The 20,335-nt window shown below is 40.5% G+C and overlaps 1 protein-coding gene across 3 annotated transcripts in view; it reads right to left on the bottom strand.

Annotated features, from left to right (window-relative positions):
• DOCK10 (dedicator of cytokinesis 10) overlaps window positions 1–20,335 on the bottom strand; it is a 194,932-nt gene that overhangs the window by 97,525 nt on the left and 77,072 nt on the right. For all 3 annotated transcript variants that reach the window (XM_023510352.1, XM_023510353.1, XM_003784896.2), the window contains exons 4-7: window positions 18,561–18,643; window positions 7,454–7,526; window positions 7,060–7,179; window positions 6,683–6,817 (exon numbers count right to left, since the gene is read on the bottom strand). In XM_023510352.1, the coding sequence (XP_023366120.1) occupies window positions 6,683–6,817; window positions 7,060–7,179; window positions 7,454–7,526; window positions 18,561–18,643 (411 nt within the window). The remainder of the gene's footprint in view (window positions 1–6,682; window positions 6,818–7,059; window positions 7,180–7,453; window positions 7,527–18,560; window positions 18,644–20,335) is intronic.

Genomic DNA, 20,335 nt, shown 5'->3' with positions numbered 1-20,335 from the left:
AGTGCTTATTGAAATGAGGTTATTCATAACAGAGTTATCTGTGTGTTCATCCTTTGTATTGGGCATAAACAGAGTTAGTCCTTGCCCCTGAAGAACAGGGAGGACAGGCATTAAGGAATTAATCTTGCAAATGTGAAATCAGACAACAACTATGCTTAGATTCTACATAAATGTTTTCAAGAAGAGGTATTAGGTTCCAGGAGAACACAGAATAGAGTGATTCGGGCAAGTCACAGGTCAGAGTTCCATGCTGAGATCATTTTAACTGCTGTGTAAATAGAGCGTGTGTATCCATGTGGGGGAGCCAGAAAGGCAGTAGCCTCGGACCTCAGTGTGCAAAGCAAATATCTTGGCAGCTTATTTAAGAAGGCAAATTCCTACACACCATGCTTTCCCTCTGGACGAGGGGGCAGACTCCCTTTAAAATCCTCTCACGCACATCTCTGGGAGATTTTGATGGGGAGGTCTACAAAATGTCCATGACCTTCATGGATACAGAGGGTTGGAGGGCAAAGACAAGATAGCTAGAGAATAGGGATAAAAGGAGAGACAGACTTGCTATTATAGTACCGTTTCCTTCAAAACAGAAAAACAACAGGAATAGAAACAGACACTCAGAAAAGAGCTAGAAATGCTCATAGTTGAGGGCATATCTTTTGCTAGAAGACTATTAAATATTTGAGTATAGCAAAATGCAGGTAAAGCTGAGCATTGTCTTAAAAACATAACAAATGATAGAGTTTCCTTGGCTAATCTGAGCCTGCACATAATGGGGCCAGGGGAATGCAAAGTTACGTAAAGTGCTTATATTGGATCAAAATTAACAGTGGATCGTTACCTGCTTTCAAACAAAATCATTACAATTTAAGAAATAAGACATTACAAATATAAACAAAAATTGATTTTATAAATTGTACTCTGGACTTCAATGAATTTTGAATGTGATTGCCAGCTTCAACAATATCATCAAAGCTGTTTTTAAAAAAGACCGAGCAAAGTATTACAAGTGCTGTTTTCATGAAAAGGGACTTTGTAAGTAAAACGAAGAAATATTCTATTTGCAACTTCTGGACAACTAAATTATCTTCATCTATTTTGAGAGAACAGAACTACTCGCAGTGCAGAGAAGCTTCTGTTGGGAAAGATGGAGATGCCTGAGCGGCTTTCTGTCTCACTCTCGGGACTCTTAAAGATAATGGCAGAGTGGAGAGCAAAAGAGAGAGGACAAAAATAGAAAATCGATGCCACATTTCAATACTTCTAAGTGCCATCGTTAAGTCATTAAAATGGTAATCAAGAAGTAATCATATTCATCATTTTATTCCACAAATTTTCCTCTATTTCCCTTAAATCAGTATCCTTTGCAGTCAACACAACGACATCGTTCAGTCAAGCTTCCCACAGTCCATCATTATGTGTCTTCATAAACAACAGGAACCTATGAACGTGTCCTACTCCTATGATGCGTTTAATGAGTGTGACAAACTTCTGCTTCCACAATGTTCTTCTGAACAAGTTTCACATTATAGATATGGCAAGAAACCAGGAAAGCCCATGGAAGACTTAGTATCCAAGAGGGAAGTTATCCCTGCCAAATATCCATTCCATACTTATTATTCTATTTGCATCTTTTTTTTTTTGAGAGACAGAGACTCACTTTGTCACCCTTGGAAGAGTGCTGTGGCCTCACAGCTCACAGCAACCTCAACTTCTCAGGCTCAAGTAATCCTCTTGCCTCAGCTTCCCAAGGAGCTGGTGCCCGCCACAATGCCCAGCTATTTTTTAGAAACGGGGCCTTGCCCTTGCTCAGGCTGGTCTTGAACTCCTGAGCTCAGATGATCCACCCACCTCAGCCTCCCAGAGGGCTAGGATTACAGCAGTGAGCCGCCACACCCAGCCTTCTTTGCATCTTTTACAAAGTTTTTCAGAAACTATAGAAGAGTTTTAAAAAAAATACAACATCAAATCCAGATTAATGGTATTGGTAGCTACCATTCACACAACTCTTTTTGCACGTTTATTTGTTTAGTCATGCAACAAAAATATATTAGGGACCTCTTATGTCCCAGGCATATAGCATTGGAAAAAATTCAAGTAAAATGCTTTCCCTCCTTCAACCTGCATGATGGTTTAATGGAGTATCTATTAGTAAACAGAGAAGCAGAAAGACAGTATTGTGTATAATATATATGTAAGTCTATGTAAGATAATATAGCATCATGCCATGATAAATGTAATTTCATTCTTTCATATGTTATCAGGACTTCCTGTTTGTGGTCTGTCAGACATGTTTTATTTCCATATACCCTAATTGGTTTTTTGACATCCCACTCACAGGTTAGAAACTCTTTAAAGACAGAAGCTGTGTCTCTTCACATGTTTGGCCTTTCCACAATGCTTTGCACATCACAAGTTTTCCAACGTATGTAGTATTTGCTTAAATGAATTCTACATCTGGAACTCATTGCTAAGAGCTGCACATGTGGGTATCTTTGCTGTGTTTCTTCTGCCTATGTGGCATATGAAGGATACACGGAAGGGAGTGAGTGAGGATTTCCATGTGGAAATCCATATGATAAGCATTTCCTTGGGCACCTTTCTGTAATCTTGGATGTGCTTCGGACTCAATCTGATTTTGTCATTTGTTAGCTCTGTGGCTTGGGAAAGCCACTCTATTTCCCTGAATTCTATTTGAATAAATGGGGATAATAATAATGCATATTTTATCACCTGCTGTCAAATAATATATTAGATGAAGAAAATTACAAGTATCATTTTGGTTGTTATGATCCTGGCAAGTAAGATCTTTAATACCAGCGTTTGCTAACAGGAGGCTTATAGGTCACATTTGCTTCTAGATTTGTTTTCCTTGCAAGGTACTCGCCTCCTCTTTGCCCCTAACTTGCCTGGCTTTATGTGTGCATGTGCATTCCAAGGTGCCCCTATTTCTCATCCCTGGCCCCACTTCACTCAAGCAGTGGGCTACGTGACCTGAGGATGGTACCTGAGTCTCTAGCCTTTGGTTACTTTCATGAAGCCACAGTCTTGGAACCTATGTGCACATGGTTCCAAGACTCCCTGGGAGGTATAAGCAGTGCCTGGCACTCTGCCTACCCCCATTTAAGCCTTTATGAAGTGACATCAGCTATTATCACCGTTGAAACATAGACCCAAGACAGATGGATTCTTGGGGCATTCATTCTCTTCCACAGAGGCAGAGGCTGGAATGGATGGATAGACATAGTGTGAGAATGAGTGAGTGAATGAACTCTGAAGGAATAAAGTAAGGTAACACAGACCTAACCATCCCTTAGTCCCAGGAAAAGAATGAAAGCAGCAAAAACTAGAAGTTCTCCTCCAGATTGGGAACAAAGGCTTATAAAACAGATCTAATCCATTTGATAATGTTACAAACAAGTGGAAAACCATGGATAGGCCTTTTGTTTTTGCCAAGATCCAAGAAATCATCAATTACACATCACCTGAAGTGTCTGAGGAAGCTGGGTCATAGCTCATCTCTACTTGAGGTCACCCTCGTAATACATGTGAAAATATTCCAGTAATCATTCCAAGGAAAACACAATGATATCGACTGGGTCTGAATGAGGCAAACTCAAATGGCATATCCACCAAAGCCTGCCGTGAACTTGAACTGCCTAAGAATGCCAGATAAAGGGGAGCACTTTCGGAAACAAAGATTTTGCCCTTCTTTTTCTGTCTTATCCCAGGGAACTTGGTAATGGTTGCTAACAAAACCGGCCTGACTCATTCCCATTGTTCACTTGCTCTGTGCTTTTGTGGTCGTGTGACTCATCTTTAGGCACATCCTGTGCCTGAGAACTTACTATAGCAATGGTTAGACTTGCACCATGCCACTCAAAATCTTCTTTCCCAATGGGAAAACTTACAAATCAGAAAGAGTTGTGAGCAAATATGTAAGAACTGGGACCCTCACACAACGTGGCAAGTGACCCAGTAAGGTCTCTGCCTCTATAAAGAATGTAGGGAATACTGGATAAACATTCTTGATAAAGAACACTATAAATGTAGGGGCAGAGCTGAACCCTTTAAAAAAAGAAAATATATATATGCACAAAATCAAGCTTGGGAAATGCTATAGACAGGTCTGTCTCTCATCGCACAGAACGGCAGCCTGACCTAGAAGATTCATCCCAGTTTGGGTTCACAGAGCACTGCACGGATTCGCTCTCGTGATATGGGCGATAGTGAGTGCACAGCTATGCCCTGCCCCAATTGACTTCAACAAGGAATTGAACTCTCCGTGCCTAAGCATGATCTCTAGCATGTCGGACACTAAATAAGTTTGTTGAGTGAATTAATGACTATATGATGAATAAGTTAAGAAATAGACCAATTTGTATATTTAGGCATGCACTTCAGACAAGCGAATCAAGATTTTCTTGGAAGGCTATCCCACAGTGGAATGTTGATATCCTCAAGTTGTGACTTCCATCATTAAGGGAAGATCTAAGGAAGAAAGGTCGATTACGCTGTCACTCAGTCCTTTGCACGTGTTAGCACATTGATTCTAGTTTTACAGTGAGGAACCTGAGATAAAGAGGTCGAGTAAGTACCTTACTCGAGGTCTTCAGATAGCAAATGGCAAACCATGATTGTGAATGACCTGCAAGAACATCAAGCTTGTGTTTGCCCTTCTAAGACCTTTTCCTCCCTCTGCTCTTCCCTTTCTCCCTTCCTTTCTTCCTTCCTACCTTCTTTTGAAGGTCTCACACTGTTGCCTAAGCTAGAATGCTGTGGCATCAGCCTAGCTCACAGCAACCTAAAACTCTTGGGTCCAAGCCATCAGCCTCCTGAGCAGCTAGGACTACAAGCATCCAGCACAACGTCTGGCTAATTTTTCTATTTTTAGTAGAGACTGGGTCTTGCTCTTTCTCAGGCTGGTCTTAAACTCCTGAAGGCAAGGGGTTCTCCCACCTTGACCTTCCAGAGTGCCAGGATTATAAGCATGAACCACTGCGCCCCATCTGACTCTTTCTTTCTAGGGCAATATTTAAACTGTAACACAGTCTAAGGAAGAGATGATGGAGAAAAGTTTCCTGTAGTGGATGGTCACATTAGGGCACTAAAATGTGTGTCCAACACTGAGTTCTATGATTCTCTGAAGAGGAAAGACATTGCATGTTAGACTGTATCTCCTCATCTGTACCAATTTTATACAGAACGGAGAACTACAAGGACACTTCTTTTAAAAAGTAATGACTCATTTGCCAGAGAAAGCTTTGAAGTACAAACAGAAAAGGAAATATTTAAATTTTTCAGCTCAGTGTTTATACAATGTGTTTATTGATCTTCACTGCTGAACTTCTACTTCATGTTTCCAAGGCCAAAGATTCCCCTTTGTGACCAACCAGAGAAAACTATCTCCACCCTCCATTAGGGTCATCATTGCCCTTTCCATATGGAAAGTTGGCATCTGTGTTAAAATGCAATTATCTTTCACTTCTAGTAGAGTGCTCTGCAATACGTAATTAATTCTTTCCTTTTAAAGTTCAGCCTTATTACTTCCTGGAAGAATTCCAGACTTTAGCAGATGAACCAACCAGAAATAGGCCAGGACTAAGTAACTGGAGAGAACACTCTTTGCATCCACATGTCCAAATGCCCCCAGATGTAATCTCAGCTAGCTACAAGCCACGTGAGTCCTGAGGCTCAGTGGCAACAGAAAGTACTGCGCTAATGGCCTGTGACGGGAAACAGAGTCCTCAACTGGAATGAGCCAGAGTCAGGTTGGGAAACTCGAGGAGAGATTGCTAAAACACTTGATTGCTGCAATTTTTACTTATGAGGGAATAAAGAAAGTTATTTCATTAGAGTAGAAAGGGTAAATATTTCGAAAGTGGGATGTCCAACTGAGGTTTATGGAATTACTCTGCTTCTCTCTGCCACAGTGGCACACGGCATATTTAATATTAAAGGCGATAATGTGAAGACGGAGGGCTTGTAGAACATTACTTGTTAGAAGCACTAGATCTGTTTCTGAAGTCAAACTCTTGGGAATCAATGTAATGCTTGTCTTTGGAGAAAACCTTTCCTTAGACAAAAGATGATATATAATCTGTAAATTTACTGCCATGATTACCTAATTATAAAAATGACATTTATGAACTATGCGCTTTGATACTACATGGTTTATATAATATTACATTACTGAATTTCTTGGGTTCTGGAGATTCCTACACTGAAGCCACCCTGGTGCTGCTCATCTTCCTCTTCTCCTTGAATGCAAAGACTTGCTCCAGCCTCAGGCCCTTTGCACTTGCAGCCCCTACTCATCTGTTAGCCTGTAGATCAAATGGTCTCTCTTCAAAAATGCTCCTCTTACTTACCAAGTATTAATATCCACTTCCAACCTTACCACTTGCCTCACTCCCTTCTCTTACTCTGTTTATGTTAGTGCGAAACTGACCATCTGATTCCATTCTGTGTATTTACTTATGTCTTTGCTTATTTCCTGCTTTTCTTTCCCTATTAAAGTACGTTTTAGGGAAGCAGAGATCTAGGCTGCCTCGCTCTTCACTCAATCTCTATAGTCTAGGACAATTTTTGGTGCATATCAGATATTCCATAAGTATTTGTTGAATACACTTTTCAAATTAAAAAAAAAAAAAGAATCCCACGGGGGGAAGGGATTTCTACTCACCTGCACCACCCCTGTACAGGAATCCAAAAAGATGCAGCCTTTGGGTTCTTTGGATATTTTTTCATCTTTGTAAAAATTCATAATGTAGGAGTTGTCTGGCAACTGAGTCAGCTGGAAGTAGCGCTTTTTGAATGACTGAAGGAAAAGACACAAGGAGGGTGTTCAAATTGCAGTGTGCGTGGAAGTTAGAGATATTCTACACCATTCTACAGGGGCACAATGTTACTGGGGCGCTGTTCTAGAGAAAAGGACCCTGATTCCTATGTAAACTGCTACCTAAAACACAAACTCAGCAGAAATGGTTCTCCTCTGTCCTGTGGTTGAAGGAGGGGGTGTCAAGAAAGGTGCAGAGACGAAGATGAGTCTTGTCTCCTTACCCGAACAGTGACAGTGTTGTTCACGGTGCTGTTAAAATTCCCTTTGTAGAGCCAGCCAGACTTGAAAACTCCAGTGCCTCCAGCTCCCCCACCCTTAGAGGATGAGTGGGAAGTGGTGTCCTGAACAGAAAGCAGCGTTAGCATCACAGCTGTCTTTTCTGGGCCTCCCACCCCAGACACTGCATTTAAGACAGAGACTCCTTTTCCTCTCTTGACTCATCTTAAACAGTCATGTTCAATTGCAAAACAAATGTGATTCATTTTGACTAAAGCCTTGGTTCAAACAGCTACTACAACCTGGTGAAAAGCTGGCGAGAATGTGAAATGCTCTGGTGCAACAGAGGAGCTGATCATCCTCCTGTTTTAAACATCTCACTTTCAACAATTGACTTACTTCATCCTTATCGGCATCTTCATGGTCAACCTCAAAGGAGTGTGAAGGAAGTTTCTCTGGTTTGTATTCTGCTCTGATATTAAAAAATATAAAAAAGAAAGATTCTGATTCATCATTTGAGACCTTGCTTTTGTGTTCAGCTGTTCCCTGGGCAACCAAGTAATGGGCTAGCATTCTTACAAACGTTTGTAAAATAATATGATCTTGTAAAGATCCTATTTTCTTTGGAAGGAAGATTTCCTCTACACCATTATATATTATTTCCAGTAAATAAATCTCTATTTTATACATGGAGCTGCTGTTTATATAAACCAACATAGGTCTTCTTGCTTTAGAGGAAACAAGCAGGACAATCCTAAAGGCTCGATGGTTTATATTTCCTTCTCCCACATTTTGAAGAGGAATTTGAGTAGTGATATTTTCCTGATCTTTCCCATTACCATCTATATGTGGCATGCTCAATGATAGAAGAGGGTCCTTGGAAGAGCTCAGCCCTAAAGAACCATGATCCTGAGAAGCTGTCTCCCAACTATGGGTTCTCCAAGGGTGTCCGGAAAGGGTCTACCAGCCATGGGGCTCGCTTTGTGCATTCCCATGGTGGCATGGAAATACCACTGTGAGTTCCCGTGTCACTGACCAGCCAGGGAGCCCAAGTATCTATAGCATAGACACTTGGTTTTATAGATGGTAAAATTGGTCATACATTATTTTCCTTGGCTTGTCTCTATCTCATAACTAATGACTGAATGGAAACCAGACAATACCACCCAAGGTTCAGGCATTCCTCCATGTCCAGCTCATTGGTCCCTTTTACTAAGCAACAATTTCATGGGATATTTTTCTCTTTTCAAATTAAATTTTATTGTGCATATCTGAGCTTTAAAACCTGATATTATAGGACATATATTACATACATATATATATATGTGTGTGTGTGTGTGTCTATATATACATGGGGGGATAGTAAAGTGGTTACTGCAGTGAAGCCAATTAACGTATTTGTCATTTCCCATACTTACTGTTTTTGTGACAAGAGCAGTTAAATTCTATTCATCTAACGAAAAATCTCCAACACATACAATTTTGTTAACTGTAGTCTGATGTTGTACCTTAACCCTCTAGACCTGTTCTTCCCATGTATCTGCTACTTTGTACCCTTTGACCTGCATCTCCCTGGCTCCTCCCCTCATCCTACACCCTGCTTTGATGACTGTTGGTGAGAATGCAGGCTGGTGCAGCCATTTTGGAAAACATATGGAGGTTCCTAAAGAAATAAAAAATAGAGCTAGTATATGTGTTGATACACACAGGTAGTAAAGTTACTACCTCAGAAAGATATCTGTCTTCCATCTTACTGTGGCATTGTTCATAACAGCTGAGACACGAAAACATCCTGGCTATCCACCAGCAGACAAAGAGATAAGGAACATGTAGCGTGTGAATGCACACACTAACACATACACACAGTGGAATATTATTCACCCCTAAAAAATAAGTTCATGCTATTTTACCCAACATGAATGAACCTGGAGGACACTGTGCTAAGTGAAATAAGCCAGACAGAAAGACAGACATTGCATGATCTCACTTATATGTGGAGTCTCTTTTTAAAAAAAGGTCAGAAATACAGAGGTAGGGAACAAAATAGTATTTTCTTCATGATAATTTATACTGTGTAGAAATGATCTCTGAATCTGACCATTGGGCAAAAGAGACCATTTGTTATTCTCATCACAAATTGCTCTCTGAGTGATTGATAATCAATTTTGCTCTCACAAATTGATAAGAAGGTAAATGATCAGGACTCTTCATGCTGAAGTGCACATAAAATTGCCACATGGTGCGTTCCTATAGTGTGCTAACCAATGGCTTCCCAGGACTCTCACCCTTTCTATGAAATGGATGAACATGCCATTCATTTCAGGAAGGAAAGTTAGAGCACAGAAAAAACAGCAGCCTCATTGTTAAACTATGGAAAACTTCAGCTTAGAACCACATTCTCCAGTCCTGGTAAGAGTTTCTATTCTATCATGGTTGAATATGCGTAGTATTTAAGATCTGTCATCTTAACCTTTTTTCAGTGGTATGAAGTCCATTCACATTGTTATGTTGCCATCACCACTATCCAAACCTAGACCTTTCTTATCAATCTATACTGAATCTCTCTATCATTACACAATAAATCCCCATTTTTCTCCTTCCAGCTCCTGGTAACCATTGTTCTCCTATCTCTATTTATGGATTTGAAAATTCTATGTAAGCACTTTATATTAGAGGAATCATATAATATTTATCTTTTCAAGTCTGTTTTATCTCATTTAGCATAATGCCTTTAAAGTTCATCATGTTATATCAGGATTTCTTGCCTTTTTAAGGCTGAACAATAGTCCATTGTAACCTGATAAAAGTTTGTGCCCCCAAATCATTTCCACAAAGACATCCTTAAATCTATGGTATCAGGACTCTTTCTGTAGACTCTGTGTATGAGTCCTCTATCATCTTACCTGACTCTGTTATTTGTACCCTTGTCTCAGCCCTCCACCAAATTATATATTTCTTAAAGCCAGGGCCTCCCACTTGAATTCTCACATATATCTCACTGGGATGTAGATGTTCAGTATGTATTTGCTGATTGAATCAGCGCCAGGCAAGGTGAACAAGGACATCACAGAAGTGAAATAATATGAAATGGTATAATTTAAAACTCTGCCCTGGAGGCATCTTAGTGACTATCTCTTTAGCTATAGGACACATTTTTGATGAATAAAATCTTAATAGCAATCTCTACTATATATTTTTAAATTATATTTTTAAATATTATAAAATACTTTTAAAAAGTATTTTACTATTTGAATTATTTTTATTTTTTAGAGGTGGGGTCTTGATCTGTTGTCCAGGCTGGAGTGCAATGGTATAATCATAGCTCACTGTAGCCTCGAACTCCTGGGCTTAAGCAGTCCTTCTGCCTGAGCCTCCCAAGTAGCTGGGACTGCAGCATGCACCATCATGCCTGGCTGCCCTTAAAGTCAAATTAATGAATGCCTCTTGCTACCCAAATTGATAGTATAGAACGATATGCCTATTCTGACAAACATAATTGAGACTGAGTGTAAAGAATGGTATCTGGAGTCTTGGATTGGTGCTAGTACCAATTCCCCCCCGCCTTTTTTTTAGAGAGAGAGTCTTACTGTATCACCCTTGGTAGAGTGCTGTGGTGTCATAGCTCACAGCAACCTCCAACTCTTGGGCTCTGGTGATTCTCTTGCCTCAGCCTCCTAATTAGCTGGGACTATAGGTGGCCACCACAATGCCTGGCTATTTTTTGTTGCAGTTTGGTCGGGGCTGGGTTCAAACCCGCCACCCTCGGTATATGGGGCCAGTGCCCTACCCACTGAGCCACAGGCACTGCCCGCCAATTTCCTTTTTATTTTGTTTTGGATGCATAGTCTTGGTGAAATTCTAAGATCCACAGATAAACAGTTGAAAATGGGAACAGTCTGATTTAATTGCCACAGGGTTGAAAAAAGAATGATAGTACAAGATCTGACACACAAAAGCTCAATAAATGTTTGTTTATATATATTACTTCTATGAACCTGTACTATCTCAAACTTCAATAATATATTAATGCCTAACATGATAATGTGACTTTCCTTATCTGTGACTTATATACAAGTCCAAAGAAGTTCAAAGTACCTACACAGAGGTTTTGGATTTAAAATCTAAATATGGATTGTCATGTTGCTTTTAATTAAAATGTATGACTCTTTCTAGTAAAGTATCACGAGAGTGGAGAAGCAAGAATCCAATGTACTCTATTCTAATATGAAGGCAGTAGATGGTCTAATACATACCCACATCAGTGAAAAACTGAAATCAATTCAAGGTGGGGTGGGTGGGGGAATGAGGGAGTGGGGAGAGGAAAGGAGGGAGGTCAATAGGGGGTTATGGCATATGGCACATCTCTTGGGGACAGGACACAACTATCAGGGGGACTTTACCTAACAAATGCAAACAGTATAACCTAATTCTTTGTACCCTCAATGAACCTAAAACAATAAAAAAATTTGAAAATAATAAATGTATAAAATCATACATTTGAACACAATACTGGGGCTCAATAGTCTTGTCTAATCTTGTCATTTTTTCAAGATGATTTTTTCTTTTCTCAAGAAAAGTGAATTTGAAACACCTTTAATAAGCATGTTAAGTAACATTGCACCTATTTTTCTTTTCCAAAAGATCTTGGTGTTCCCGAAGTTATTTTTCCTTTTTGCAGAGGCTTAGGGATACTCAAGCTCATCTGTGACAATTACTGATGTTATCTTGTTCTGTGCCTTTCGGTCAAGGTCAACTTTAAGTGAAGGCAGAACAAATAGCAGAGAGTACACACTGAGCTTTTTGGACTGCTGGGAAATTCTTCCCACCCCACCAAAAAGATTCCTTTTCTCCTGAATGTCATCTGATGTCCTTTGAACAGGAAGCAGCTCCTTTCATCTTTTCCTTTGGTTGGTAAAAGAAAGCCCATAAACACAACCCTCCTCTCTCTCCCCCTTCTATGAGATGCATCATGTCACCTGAGATTCAGAGGTAGGCTCCGAGCAATTACTCAAAGTATGTTGGCTGCAGAGGATAGAATATGAGTGTTCCAGGATTCTTAACATGATGGGACAGCAGTAGAGGGAGGACTGAGGAAAAGCTCAGGTGAAAGAGGAAGGAATGAGTAGGGAAAGCTGAGGAAGCAGCACGGGAGACAAACTTGGACATGGGACGTCAGTGTTGGTCCTAAGCTAGTCATATCCCGTCAGTGTCCTTTCCAAACTCCTTATCCTGCTTTCTTTGGTCGGCAAGGCTTATCCTTCCTTCTCTTTCTTACAAAAGAATAATTTTGTAGGCATTTGTTCCTGATAACCATGGATCATAATACTCGCCAGGTGCCCCAGCCCAAATTAACATTATTTCTTCAAGGTACTTAGAAACAAGGAAGGCAGGAACAGCTTTTCAGACTAGAAATTATGTACAAACAAAAAAGTAAAGAAACAGCCTAAATGTGGTGCTCATGCCTGTAATCCTCTGGAACACTCACATTTTGTCCTCTGTAGCTAACAGAGTTTGGGAGGCTGAGGCAAGAGGACTGCTTGAGGACAGGAGTTTGAGACCAGCCTGGACAACAACGTGTGACCCCATCTCTTAAAAAAAAATTAGCCACGTGTGGTGGTGGGCGCCGGTGGTCCCAGCTACTTGGGAGGCTGATGCAGGAGGGCCGCTTGAGCCCAGGAGTTCGAGGCTGCCGTGAGCTATCATTATGCCACTGCATTATAGGCTGGGGAACAGAGCAAGACCCTTCCTCTAAAAAACAAACAGACAAAAAAACAAAAACAAAGTAAGGTTTTCACCAATTTCAATGTAGAATGTTAAATACAAGAGAAAGATTTTTCACAAATTTTCCAGTTGAGGAGTGGAAATAATGACTGAAATAGTTTATATGTTATGCCAAAGTTTCACAAAAAACCATGGGGTTTAAAGTCACTTAAGACAAATTGAGCTCAAAATGCCGCAGGAGTGTCTCTGAACAGAGAAGGGCTGCCCAACTGCAGTAGATCCATGAAAGGGATGTTAGTTCCTCAGAACACTAAAGCAGCTCCTGATAGACCCATCAGCATGGCTCTCCCTCAGAATTACACTTGGAAAAATGTCCGAATGTCAGAAACGTCAGAATTCACCTGGTATGATTCCCATGTGATGGGAATTAGAACGCTGGTTTTCTCTGGGGGTACAAGGAAGTAGAGGTGAGGAGTGACCTGGGAGGGGTGGTAGTTAACACTTTGGAGGTAATCAAATGTTCTCAGTAAGGTTTGAGCTGCATGGTATATGCATGGTCAGAAGTTATCAAATAGTTCCCTTACAGTTTGTGCATTTCCTTGTATGTATATTTTATATCAAAATAAAGAATAAGCTGCAAACATCTACATCTCTCTTTGTAGATATGCATTCTGAAGTGTTTACAGAGGCAGTGTGCTGATGGTTTAAACTCACTTCAAAATGGTCCAGAAATAAAGTGGACTGATGGATGGCTAGAGGATGGGTCAATGGACAAAGAACAAAACAAACAAACAAAAAACTGAAAAAAGCAAAATGTAAATGATAAATTCTAGATGGTGAGAATAGAGCTATTTATCGCACACAAGTCTTTCACCTTTTTCCTTTGTTAGAGAATTTGTCAAACATTTCAAAAGTGATGAAGTGGGAAAATGTTGACAGTATTGAAAAAATTATACAAAGAGTGACAAAAATAACATCTTCTGAACTAATTATTTTCTTTTATGTTAAGGATAAAAATCGTGCAACCATGTATATAAGCTGTTCTCAAAGAAATGTTGAGTAAGAATTTCTCAACTGTTTTTCCCTGTTATTCTGGAAGAATAGAAGATCAGGAAAAGAAAAGGAAGCTTCTTACACATGCTGGAAGTTTTTAAGAATTCCCCAAATGTTACAATTAATACTTAGATAGTTACCCTACATTGTACTATAACTTACAGTATCTCCAAATTCTTTCTTTATGAAAACACATTTTTCTTTAAATGCTCCTCTGGAGTTTGCTCTAAGTATTAATAATTTAAAAATAACTCAGAAGATATGAGACAGATAACACCAATGAGGTCAAGAGCAACACTCAACCAGCTGCAATAGTTCCTAAAAATATCCACATGGATCTGATTCATTTTTTTTTTTTAATTGTGTAGACCAATTAGTTTACATTTTAGTCATTTCTGGTGTTTGGGTTATAATGAATGTGGACATGCCCTTTCATTGATGGCTTTTTCTAATTCTGAGTTTCCTTGATCAAATTCAATGTGAATTAAAATACATCTAAATTCTTGGAAACTGTTGTTCTTTGCAACTCTAAGATCCAGTTTCCAGCTAGAACCTGGCGTGCAGAAGAGATGCAATAATACCAACCACATCTCAGGAAGTGAGTCCCTGAACCAGAGAAGCTTGCATTCTAGGGGAGGAGAAACTCAGCAATTAATTAAGGATAAATAAATAAGATAATTTTCCTGAGTGAAAATGGTTGTTAAGACAAACCCAGAGAGGAGAAGAATGATCCTGGTTGGAACAGCAAGGGCCAAGTGTAGGAAGCATGGACTCTTTCAGCAGGTAACATGTGAGCTGAGAATGAGAAGCAGCCAGTTTCGTGATAATCTGGGGGGGGGGGAATTATTCCAGCAGAGGGAACTGCAAGAGTGAAGGCTCTAAGGAGGGACCAAGCTTGGAGCACCAGTGAGGGAAGGGGGACAGAGGCAGGGTGGCCAGCAATATCAGTAAAGGCTCTTGGGCAGAGGAAGCAGATGGTGTTTGCAGGAGCCCTTGTTGAGGTTTGAGGGCTGCAGAGAACTCTTACTTCCCAATCTTGCTCCCAATCAGCCACAGGGCACAACCTCCTGCTCTTAAAGAGCAATCTTCACTTTCAGTTTGCTGTCTGCTGGGCTGTTTTGTGATGACTTCTCTCCTTTAAAGATCATTAAAAGATGAGCCCGCTGGCACTGACTTCAACATTCCTCCCTCCAGACCACTGAGTGGTCTCTAAGAGCCTTTGGGATCTCATGATGCGGAGCTCATTGCGAACCTTACCCTTGGGTGTTTGAATCCAACAGTAGTTGCTATTTACAGGCCGTCTCATGTCTCATTTCTACATCCAAATGGCCCATTGAAGGAGTGTAGGGGTGCCCAGGCACCTCCTTAGTTATTAGCAGTGGGGTGTGGAGCACACTGCCTCTCAGTCCCTGACTCTCCTGAGTAAAATGCAGCAGTCCCTACTCCATAGGGTTATGGGAATTGAATGAGATAATGCACACATGACACCAGCCCATTCTGCTCTCTTAGATACTCAAAAATTGTTTTAATTAAAACATTATTCTGTTATAATTCAGCCCAACTAATAATTCAGTCATATTTTATCTGATATGTAGTCACAAAATATTCTCTTATTAAATTATTCTCTTTATCTCTTCCTTCTATCGAATCAACTGCAGTCATTTTTTAAATATGTCCTATATCTCTAATTTTTTACCCAGTGGATTAATGAAATCAATGATGGTGTATGATTTCATGCTGCTCTTATTTTCTGCACTGATATTTATTCCTAATATGTGAAATTGTACATTTTATATCTAGTCCAAAACAAACTCTCTTTCCTAAGAACATGTACTTAAAAAGTAGGGTTCTCAAGAGTCAATAACAACACAATTTTAAATTTAAAGAATAAATTTTTCCCACTTTTTAATAATTGCAAATTTTAATCTTACAGCCTCAGCAACCCATGAGGAGAAATGATCAATTTTATAAATTAGTGGCAGACATAGGAGAATTCTTTTAACCCAGGAGGTATGAAACTAATGTACTTCATGTACTTCTAAGTAGCCACAGAAAGATCATGTAAATTACCTGTTATTATTACTGACCTAAATATGTGAAGTTTAGGGGAGGAGTACTTAGCTCTTGCAAAATCATTTAAAAAATGTCTGTTGTTCAGTGTTATAATAATTTTTCTAGGACATATATTAGGGGATTATATTCTAGAACTGACTTTTGAACATATAGTAGAACCTCTGTAAATTGACCACCCCAGGGACTGTAACAGAGTGGTCAACATACAGAGGTTGTCAACATAAGGAACTAGGTCGACCACATTGAGTACATGTGGTACATGTTGGGTCTGTGAAAATTAGGTCAACTTAGGGAGGTGGTTAATGGAGGGAGGTGGTCAACTCTGGGGGTTCCACTGCATTTATAACTCATTAAAATGTCTCACTTTGTGGCAAGCTTATTCTTCTCCTTCTTGGTATCAATTTCTACTTCCTTTAGTTAAAGGAAGGGAAATAAATTCTCAACAGCATTTTGCTTACTTTCTTGTTTTCCCTCGCAGATTAATCCTTTCATGCTCTGTGAGAATCTGAATCCAACAATGATGTCCAGAACCTGTTCTTACTTGAAGTTGATTTCTCTATTGTTTGAATGGAGGAAGAATGTGGTGCATGTGCAGTGTTTAATTTACTTTCTTTTTTATGGCATCATGAATATAAGAATAAATGAATAGTGTTGGGGGGGTTTACTGCTGCTGAAGAGCTCAACAGACCGAGGCACCTATTCAAAAGGGCAGCTACCTCTGTCCACACCCTCTCACGTGACGTGTGGTCTTCTAACTGCCTGGACACAGCCTCCAAGTTGCAACCACTTCTCAGAACTATTTTCAGAAAGTGGAAGTTTTGGTGATAAAAAATGCTTTGCTTTTCAATTGTGTTTAGAAAAGTATGTGACTAACATGCCAAGGTTCTGAATGGAACAATGACTCAGGGAGCTGCTCTGGCGGCCCTGCCCGAGGTTCTCTATTGGGAGTGATGCGAGAATAGTCAAATTTGGTAGAAGTTAATGTTCAGTGCTTTGAATAAAGACTTGGGGTTTTGGAGGAATGTTGTCTTGCTCTTTACATTAATATAAGTCCAAAGAAAATGGCCTCCCTTTTTCTACAGTTTTTGTCCCTACAATCCTATTTTCCACAGAGCAGACCAAGGGATCTTTTAAAGATATAAACCAGATCATGCTGCAACCCTGGTTGAAATGTTTCAAGGCTTCTGTTGCAATGATAGTAAAATCCAAGCTCCTTTCCAAGGACCACATGGTTCCTTGACTACGGTCCCCTCCAGGTCTCAGCTCCAGCCCCTGAACTGTCACTGTGCTCCAGTGACCACGCTGGTGTCCATCTCAGGGCCTCTGTCCTTACTGTTTCCTCTGGGAACCTCTTCCCTGAGATCCAAGTGCTGGCAGCTACTGCTCATTCACATCCCAGCTCAAATGTCATTTCTCAAAACTATTTCATAATCTCTCCTTCAAATTCTGCATTCAGGAACAGACAGGGATGCTTCCAAGTATCCAAATCTGGAGCAGATGTTTCTGGGGGAGTAAGAAATCTGGCAAAGTGGTGCTCAATTTCTTACCAGATATCTATTAAAAAATTAGCTTCAGTGTGTATCATCTCAATGTTAAGCATTAAGAAAAACTTAACTTTTGATTTAGAGTGTTTCTAATTATTTGTGTTATCTTGGCTAGATTAGTCAATGAGTTAGGCGGTATCAGATCAAGGTAGTTTTATGAATTTCAGCAACTCTAATTCCAGCCAGGAATATTATATTTAAAATTTTGCCATCTGCTCAGTTTATTCCCGCAATAGGTAATTACTGCACACTGACTGTGTGTCAGGCGTTTTCCTGAGCCTGTAAGAGTTTCTGCAGTGAAAAGTCCTGCCTTTTGGGAATTTTTACTTTAGTAAGGGAAGAGACACTAAATTTTTGTTAGTTCAGACCAGGCGTCCTCAAACTAAGGCCCGCAGGCCACATGCGGCCCGCCTAGGACATTTATCCGGCCCGCCGGGTGTTTTTGCCGCAGCTGCCGTCCTGTTTAGCAGCTGACTGTTCCCAGGCCTGCAGTCTGTCCCTCCAATGTTCGAAGGGACAGTGAACTGGCCCCCTGTTTAAAAAGTTTTAGGACCCCTGGTTCAGACAGTCAGGAGAGCGTCTCTGTGGAGGCAACACCGGAACAGAAGCAAAATGAGTCACCTTCTAACAACTTTATGTTCCCAGGATTTAGGGAGAAAAGTAGGTGTTTATTTTCCTTTTCTCTGTTTTTAGATAATCATCATTTCTGTGGAAGTTGTTTTCTATTCATGGCTTTTGATGAGTTGCCATGAAAACACAGGAAACAAGCGGCACACAGAGTATTCTACAAAACACTGTGAGAAAACCTCTTTGGCCACGTGCTGCTTTTCTAATCCTTTCACATCTGCTATTGAAAGGGCAGCTCACGGAAGACTAAGTTAATGAGAAATGGACCCTCATTCAAAAATCAAATCAGAGCCCGTTTACCTTCCCCTCCACACTTGGTGAGCATGCAGCGTACACATTATTGAACACGTTCTATCCTGACTCCACTTTATAAATTCTGTAAAATGTACCTTCCCACTACCTTAAGGTACATGTGCTCGAACAAGGAACAGACAACACAGTCTCTGTAAGAAAACAAAACCTACGGAGTGTTCACATCAGGTTCTTACCGGGGCAGCTGTCGAATGTCTCCAGAATATTGTTCGTATCTGTACTTTACTACATACCAGTGAGAACTATAAAATTTACAAGCCTGAAAGAAAGAAAAATTACAATTATAAAGTAATCATCAAAAAATTCAGCTATCCTGGCCAAAAGTATGAATATCATTCTCATAATCTCATCATCTCAAGGCTGGTGTGAATGTGACTTTATCGTAGGAAAGGGGGTTGCTTTTATAATCATTTTGCATTTTCCAGTGACATGAAAACCTAACATTTTCCAGACTCATGGAAGAGGAATCATTTAACATATTTATTCTATCTTATTCCATCAAGGAAAACCTAATTTAGTTAAGCCCAAATCATACCAGTAATGTTGTAACCTCAAGACCCATCTTTCCTTGGTAACCCCTTATCTAAAGTTCCTAGGAGTGAAAGATGTTGATATTTATATATAATCATTTTGTCATAAATTTAGCCTACTTCTTCTCATTCTGACATCAGCTTTGAATCTTCTTCCCCTTTGAATCATCACCCTCGTCAGCCTGAACGGAGTTTCCCAGTTTCATCACATGCTATATATCTAAGGCATGGCCCTGTCCAGGTTGTCCATAGATCTTATACACAGATGTGAATAAATGGTAGCCAAAATCTATTTTAGAAACACAGTTAAGAGCACAAATAGCTGAGACATAGCAGTATGTGATGGCTGACTTTATGGTATTGATGGGAAATATTTCCCCAACACCTGCCCTTCACCTAGCACTGTACCGTCATGGCTTTGTGATGGGATCCCACCAGATGGCTTCTGAGACTCTTTTCTATTCTAAAATGACATAATTCTGGGAATAAATAACTCTCATTAGGATTACAAGGACACCTGCCCTCCAACATTCATGGGAAAATAAAGAGCAGAAAACTTTCGGCGCTGGGACCAACAAAGGCCTGTGACTGTCTTTGTCGTCAAGAAGGGGAGAGGCAAGGAGCAGAGTTCCTACAGCCGAGAGAACTGACACTGCCCTCACGGGAACCGGCGGAGGGAGGGTGTCCCGTGAGTCTGGAAGAAACCTGGGCGCAGAGCACAGGGTCCAGGGTGGAGTTGGACATGCGCAGAAGAGGCAGGGAGCGGGACGCGCGTGGAGTCCTCAGCTACCCTGAACTTCTCTGGGCTTGAGTTCTCTCTGCACCACAGCCTGATTTGTTCTCTGCCCACACAGAAGCTGGGGATGTGGGGCAAAACAAAGAGTGAGTCTGGGACAGAGTGGGTGGAGGAGGCTGGTGACTGCGCGCATACGACAAAAGAAGAGGTTAAAAACAAAACAAGCTTTGCGCAGGGGCAGTACTGTATGTGGCCAATGGGCTACACCAAAGAATGAGATAATGAGAGTTGTGATTCTCCCTATCCAATTGAAAACTTTTCCAAAAACCACAACAGCGTCAAGACAAATGTCTGGGTGTGGTGGCTCATGCCTGTAATTCTAGCACTCTGGGAGGCCTGGACCAGTGGATTGCTTTGCTTGAAATCAGGAGTTCGAGACCAGCCTGACCAACAGCAAGACCCCATCTCTAAAACTAGCCGGGTGCTGTGGTGGGCGCCTATAGTTCCAGCTACTCAGGAGGTTGAGGCAAGAGAATCACTTGAGCCCAAGAGGTTGAGGTTGCTGTGAGCTGTGACGCCACTGCATTCTACCGAGGGTGACATAGTGAGACTCTGTCTTAAAAAAAAAAAAAAATAGAAAAAGAAAAAAGAAAAAGAAAAGATGAATGGAGGTTAACAGTAGAGG

This window comes from Otolemur garnettii, unplaced genomic scaffold (genome assembly GCF_000181295.1).
Source record: "Otolemur garnettii isolate 467f Iridium unplaced genomic scaffold, OtoGar3 scaffold00013, whole genome shotgun sequence".
NCBI lineage: Eukaryota > Metazoa > Chordata > Mammalia > Primates > Galagidae > Otolemur > Otolemur garnettii.
Note: the sequence above shows the minus strand (reverse complement) of the source record. Positions and strands in the feature narration are given on the sequence as shown.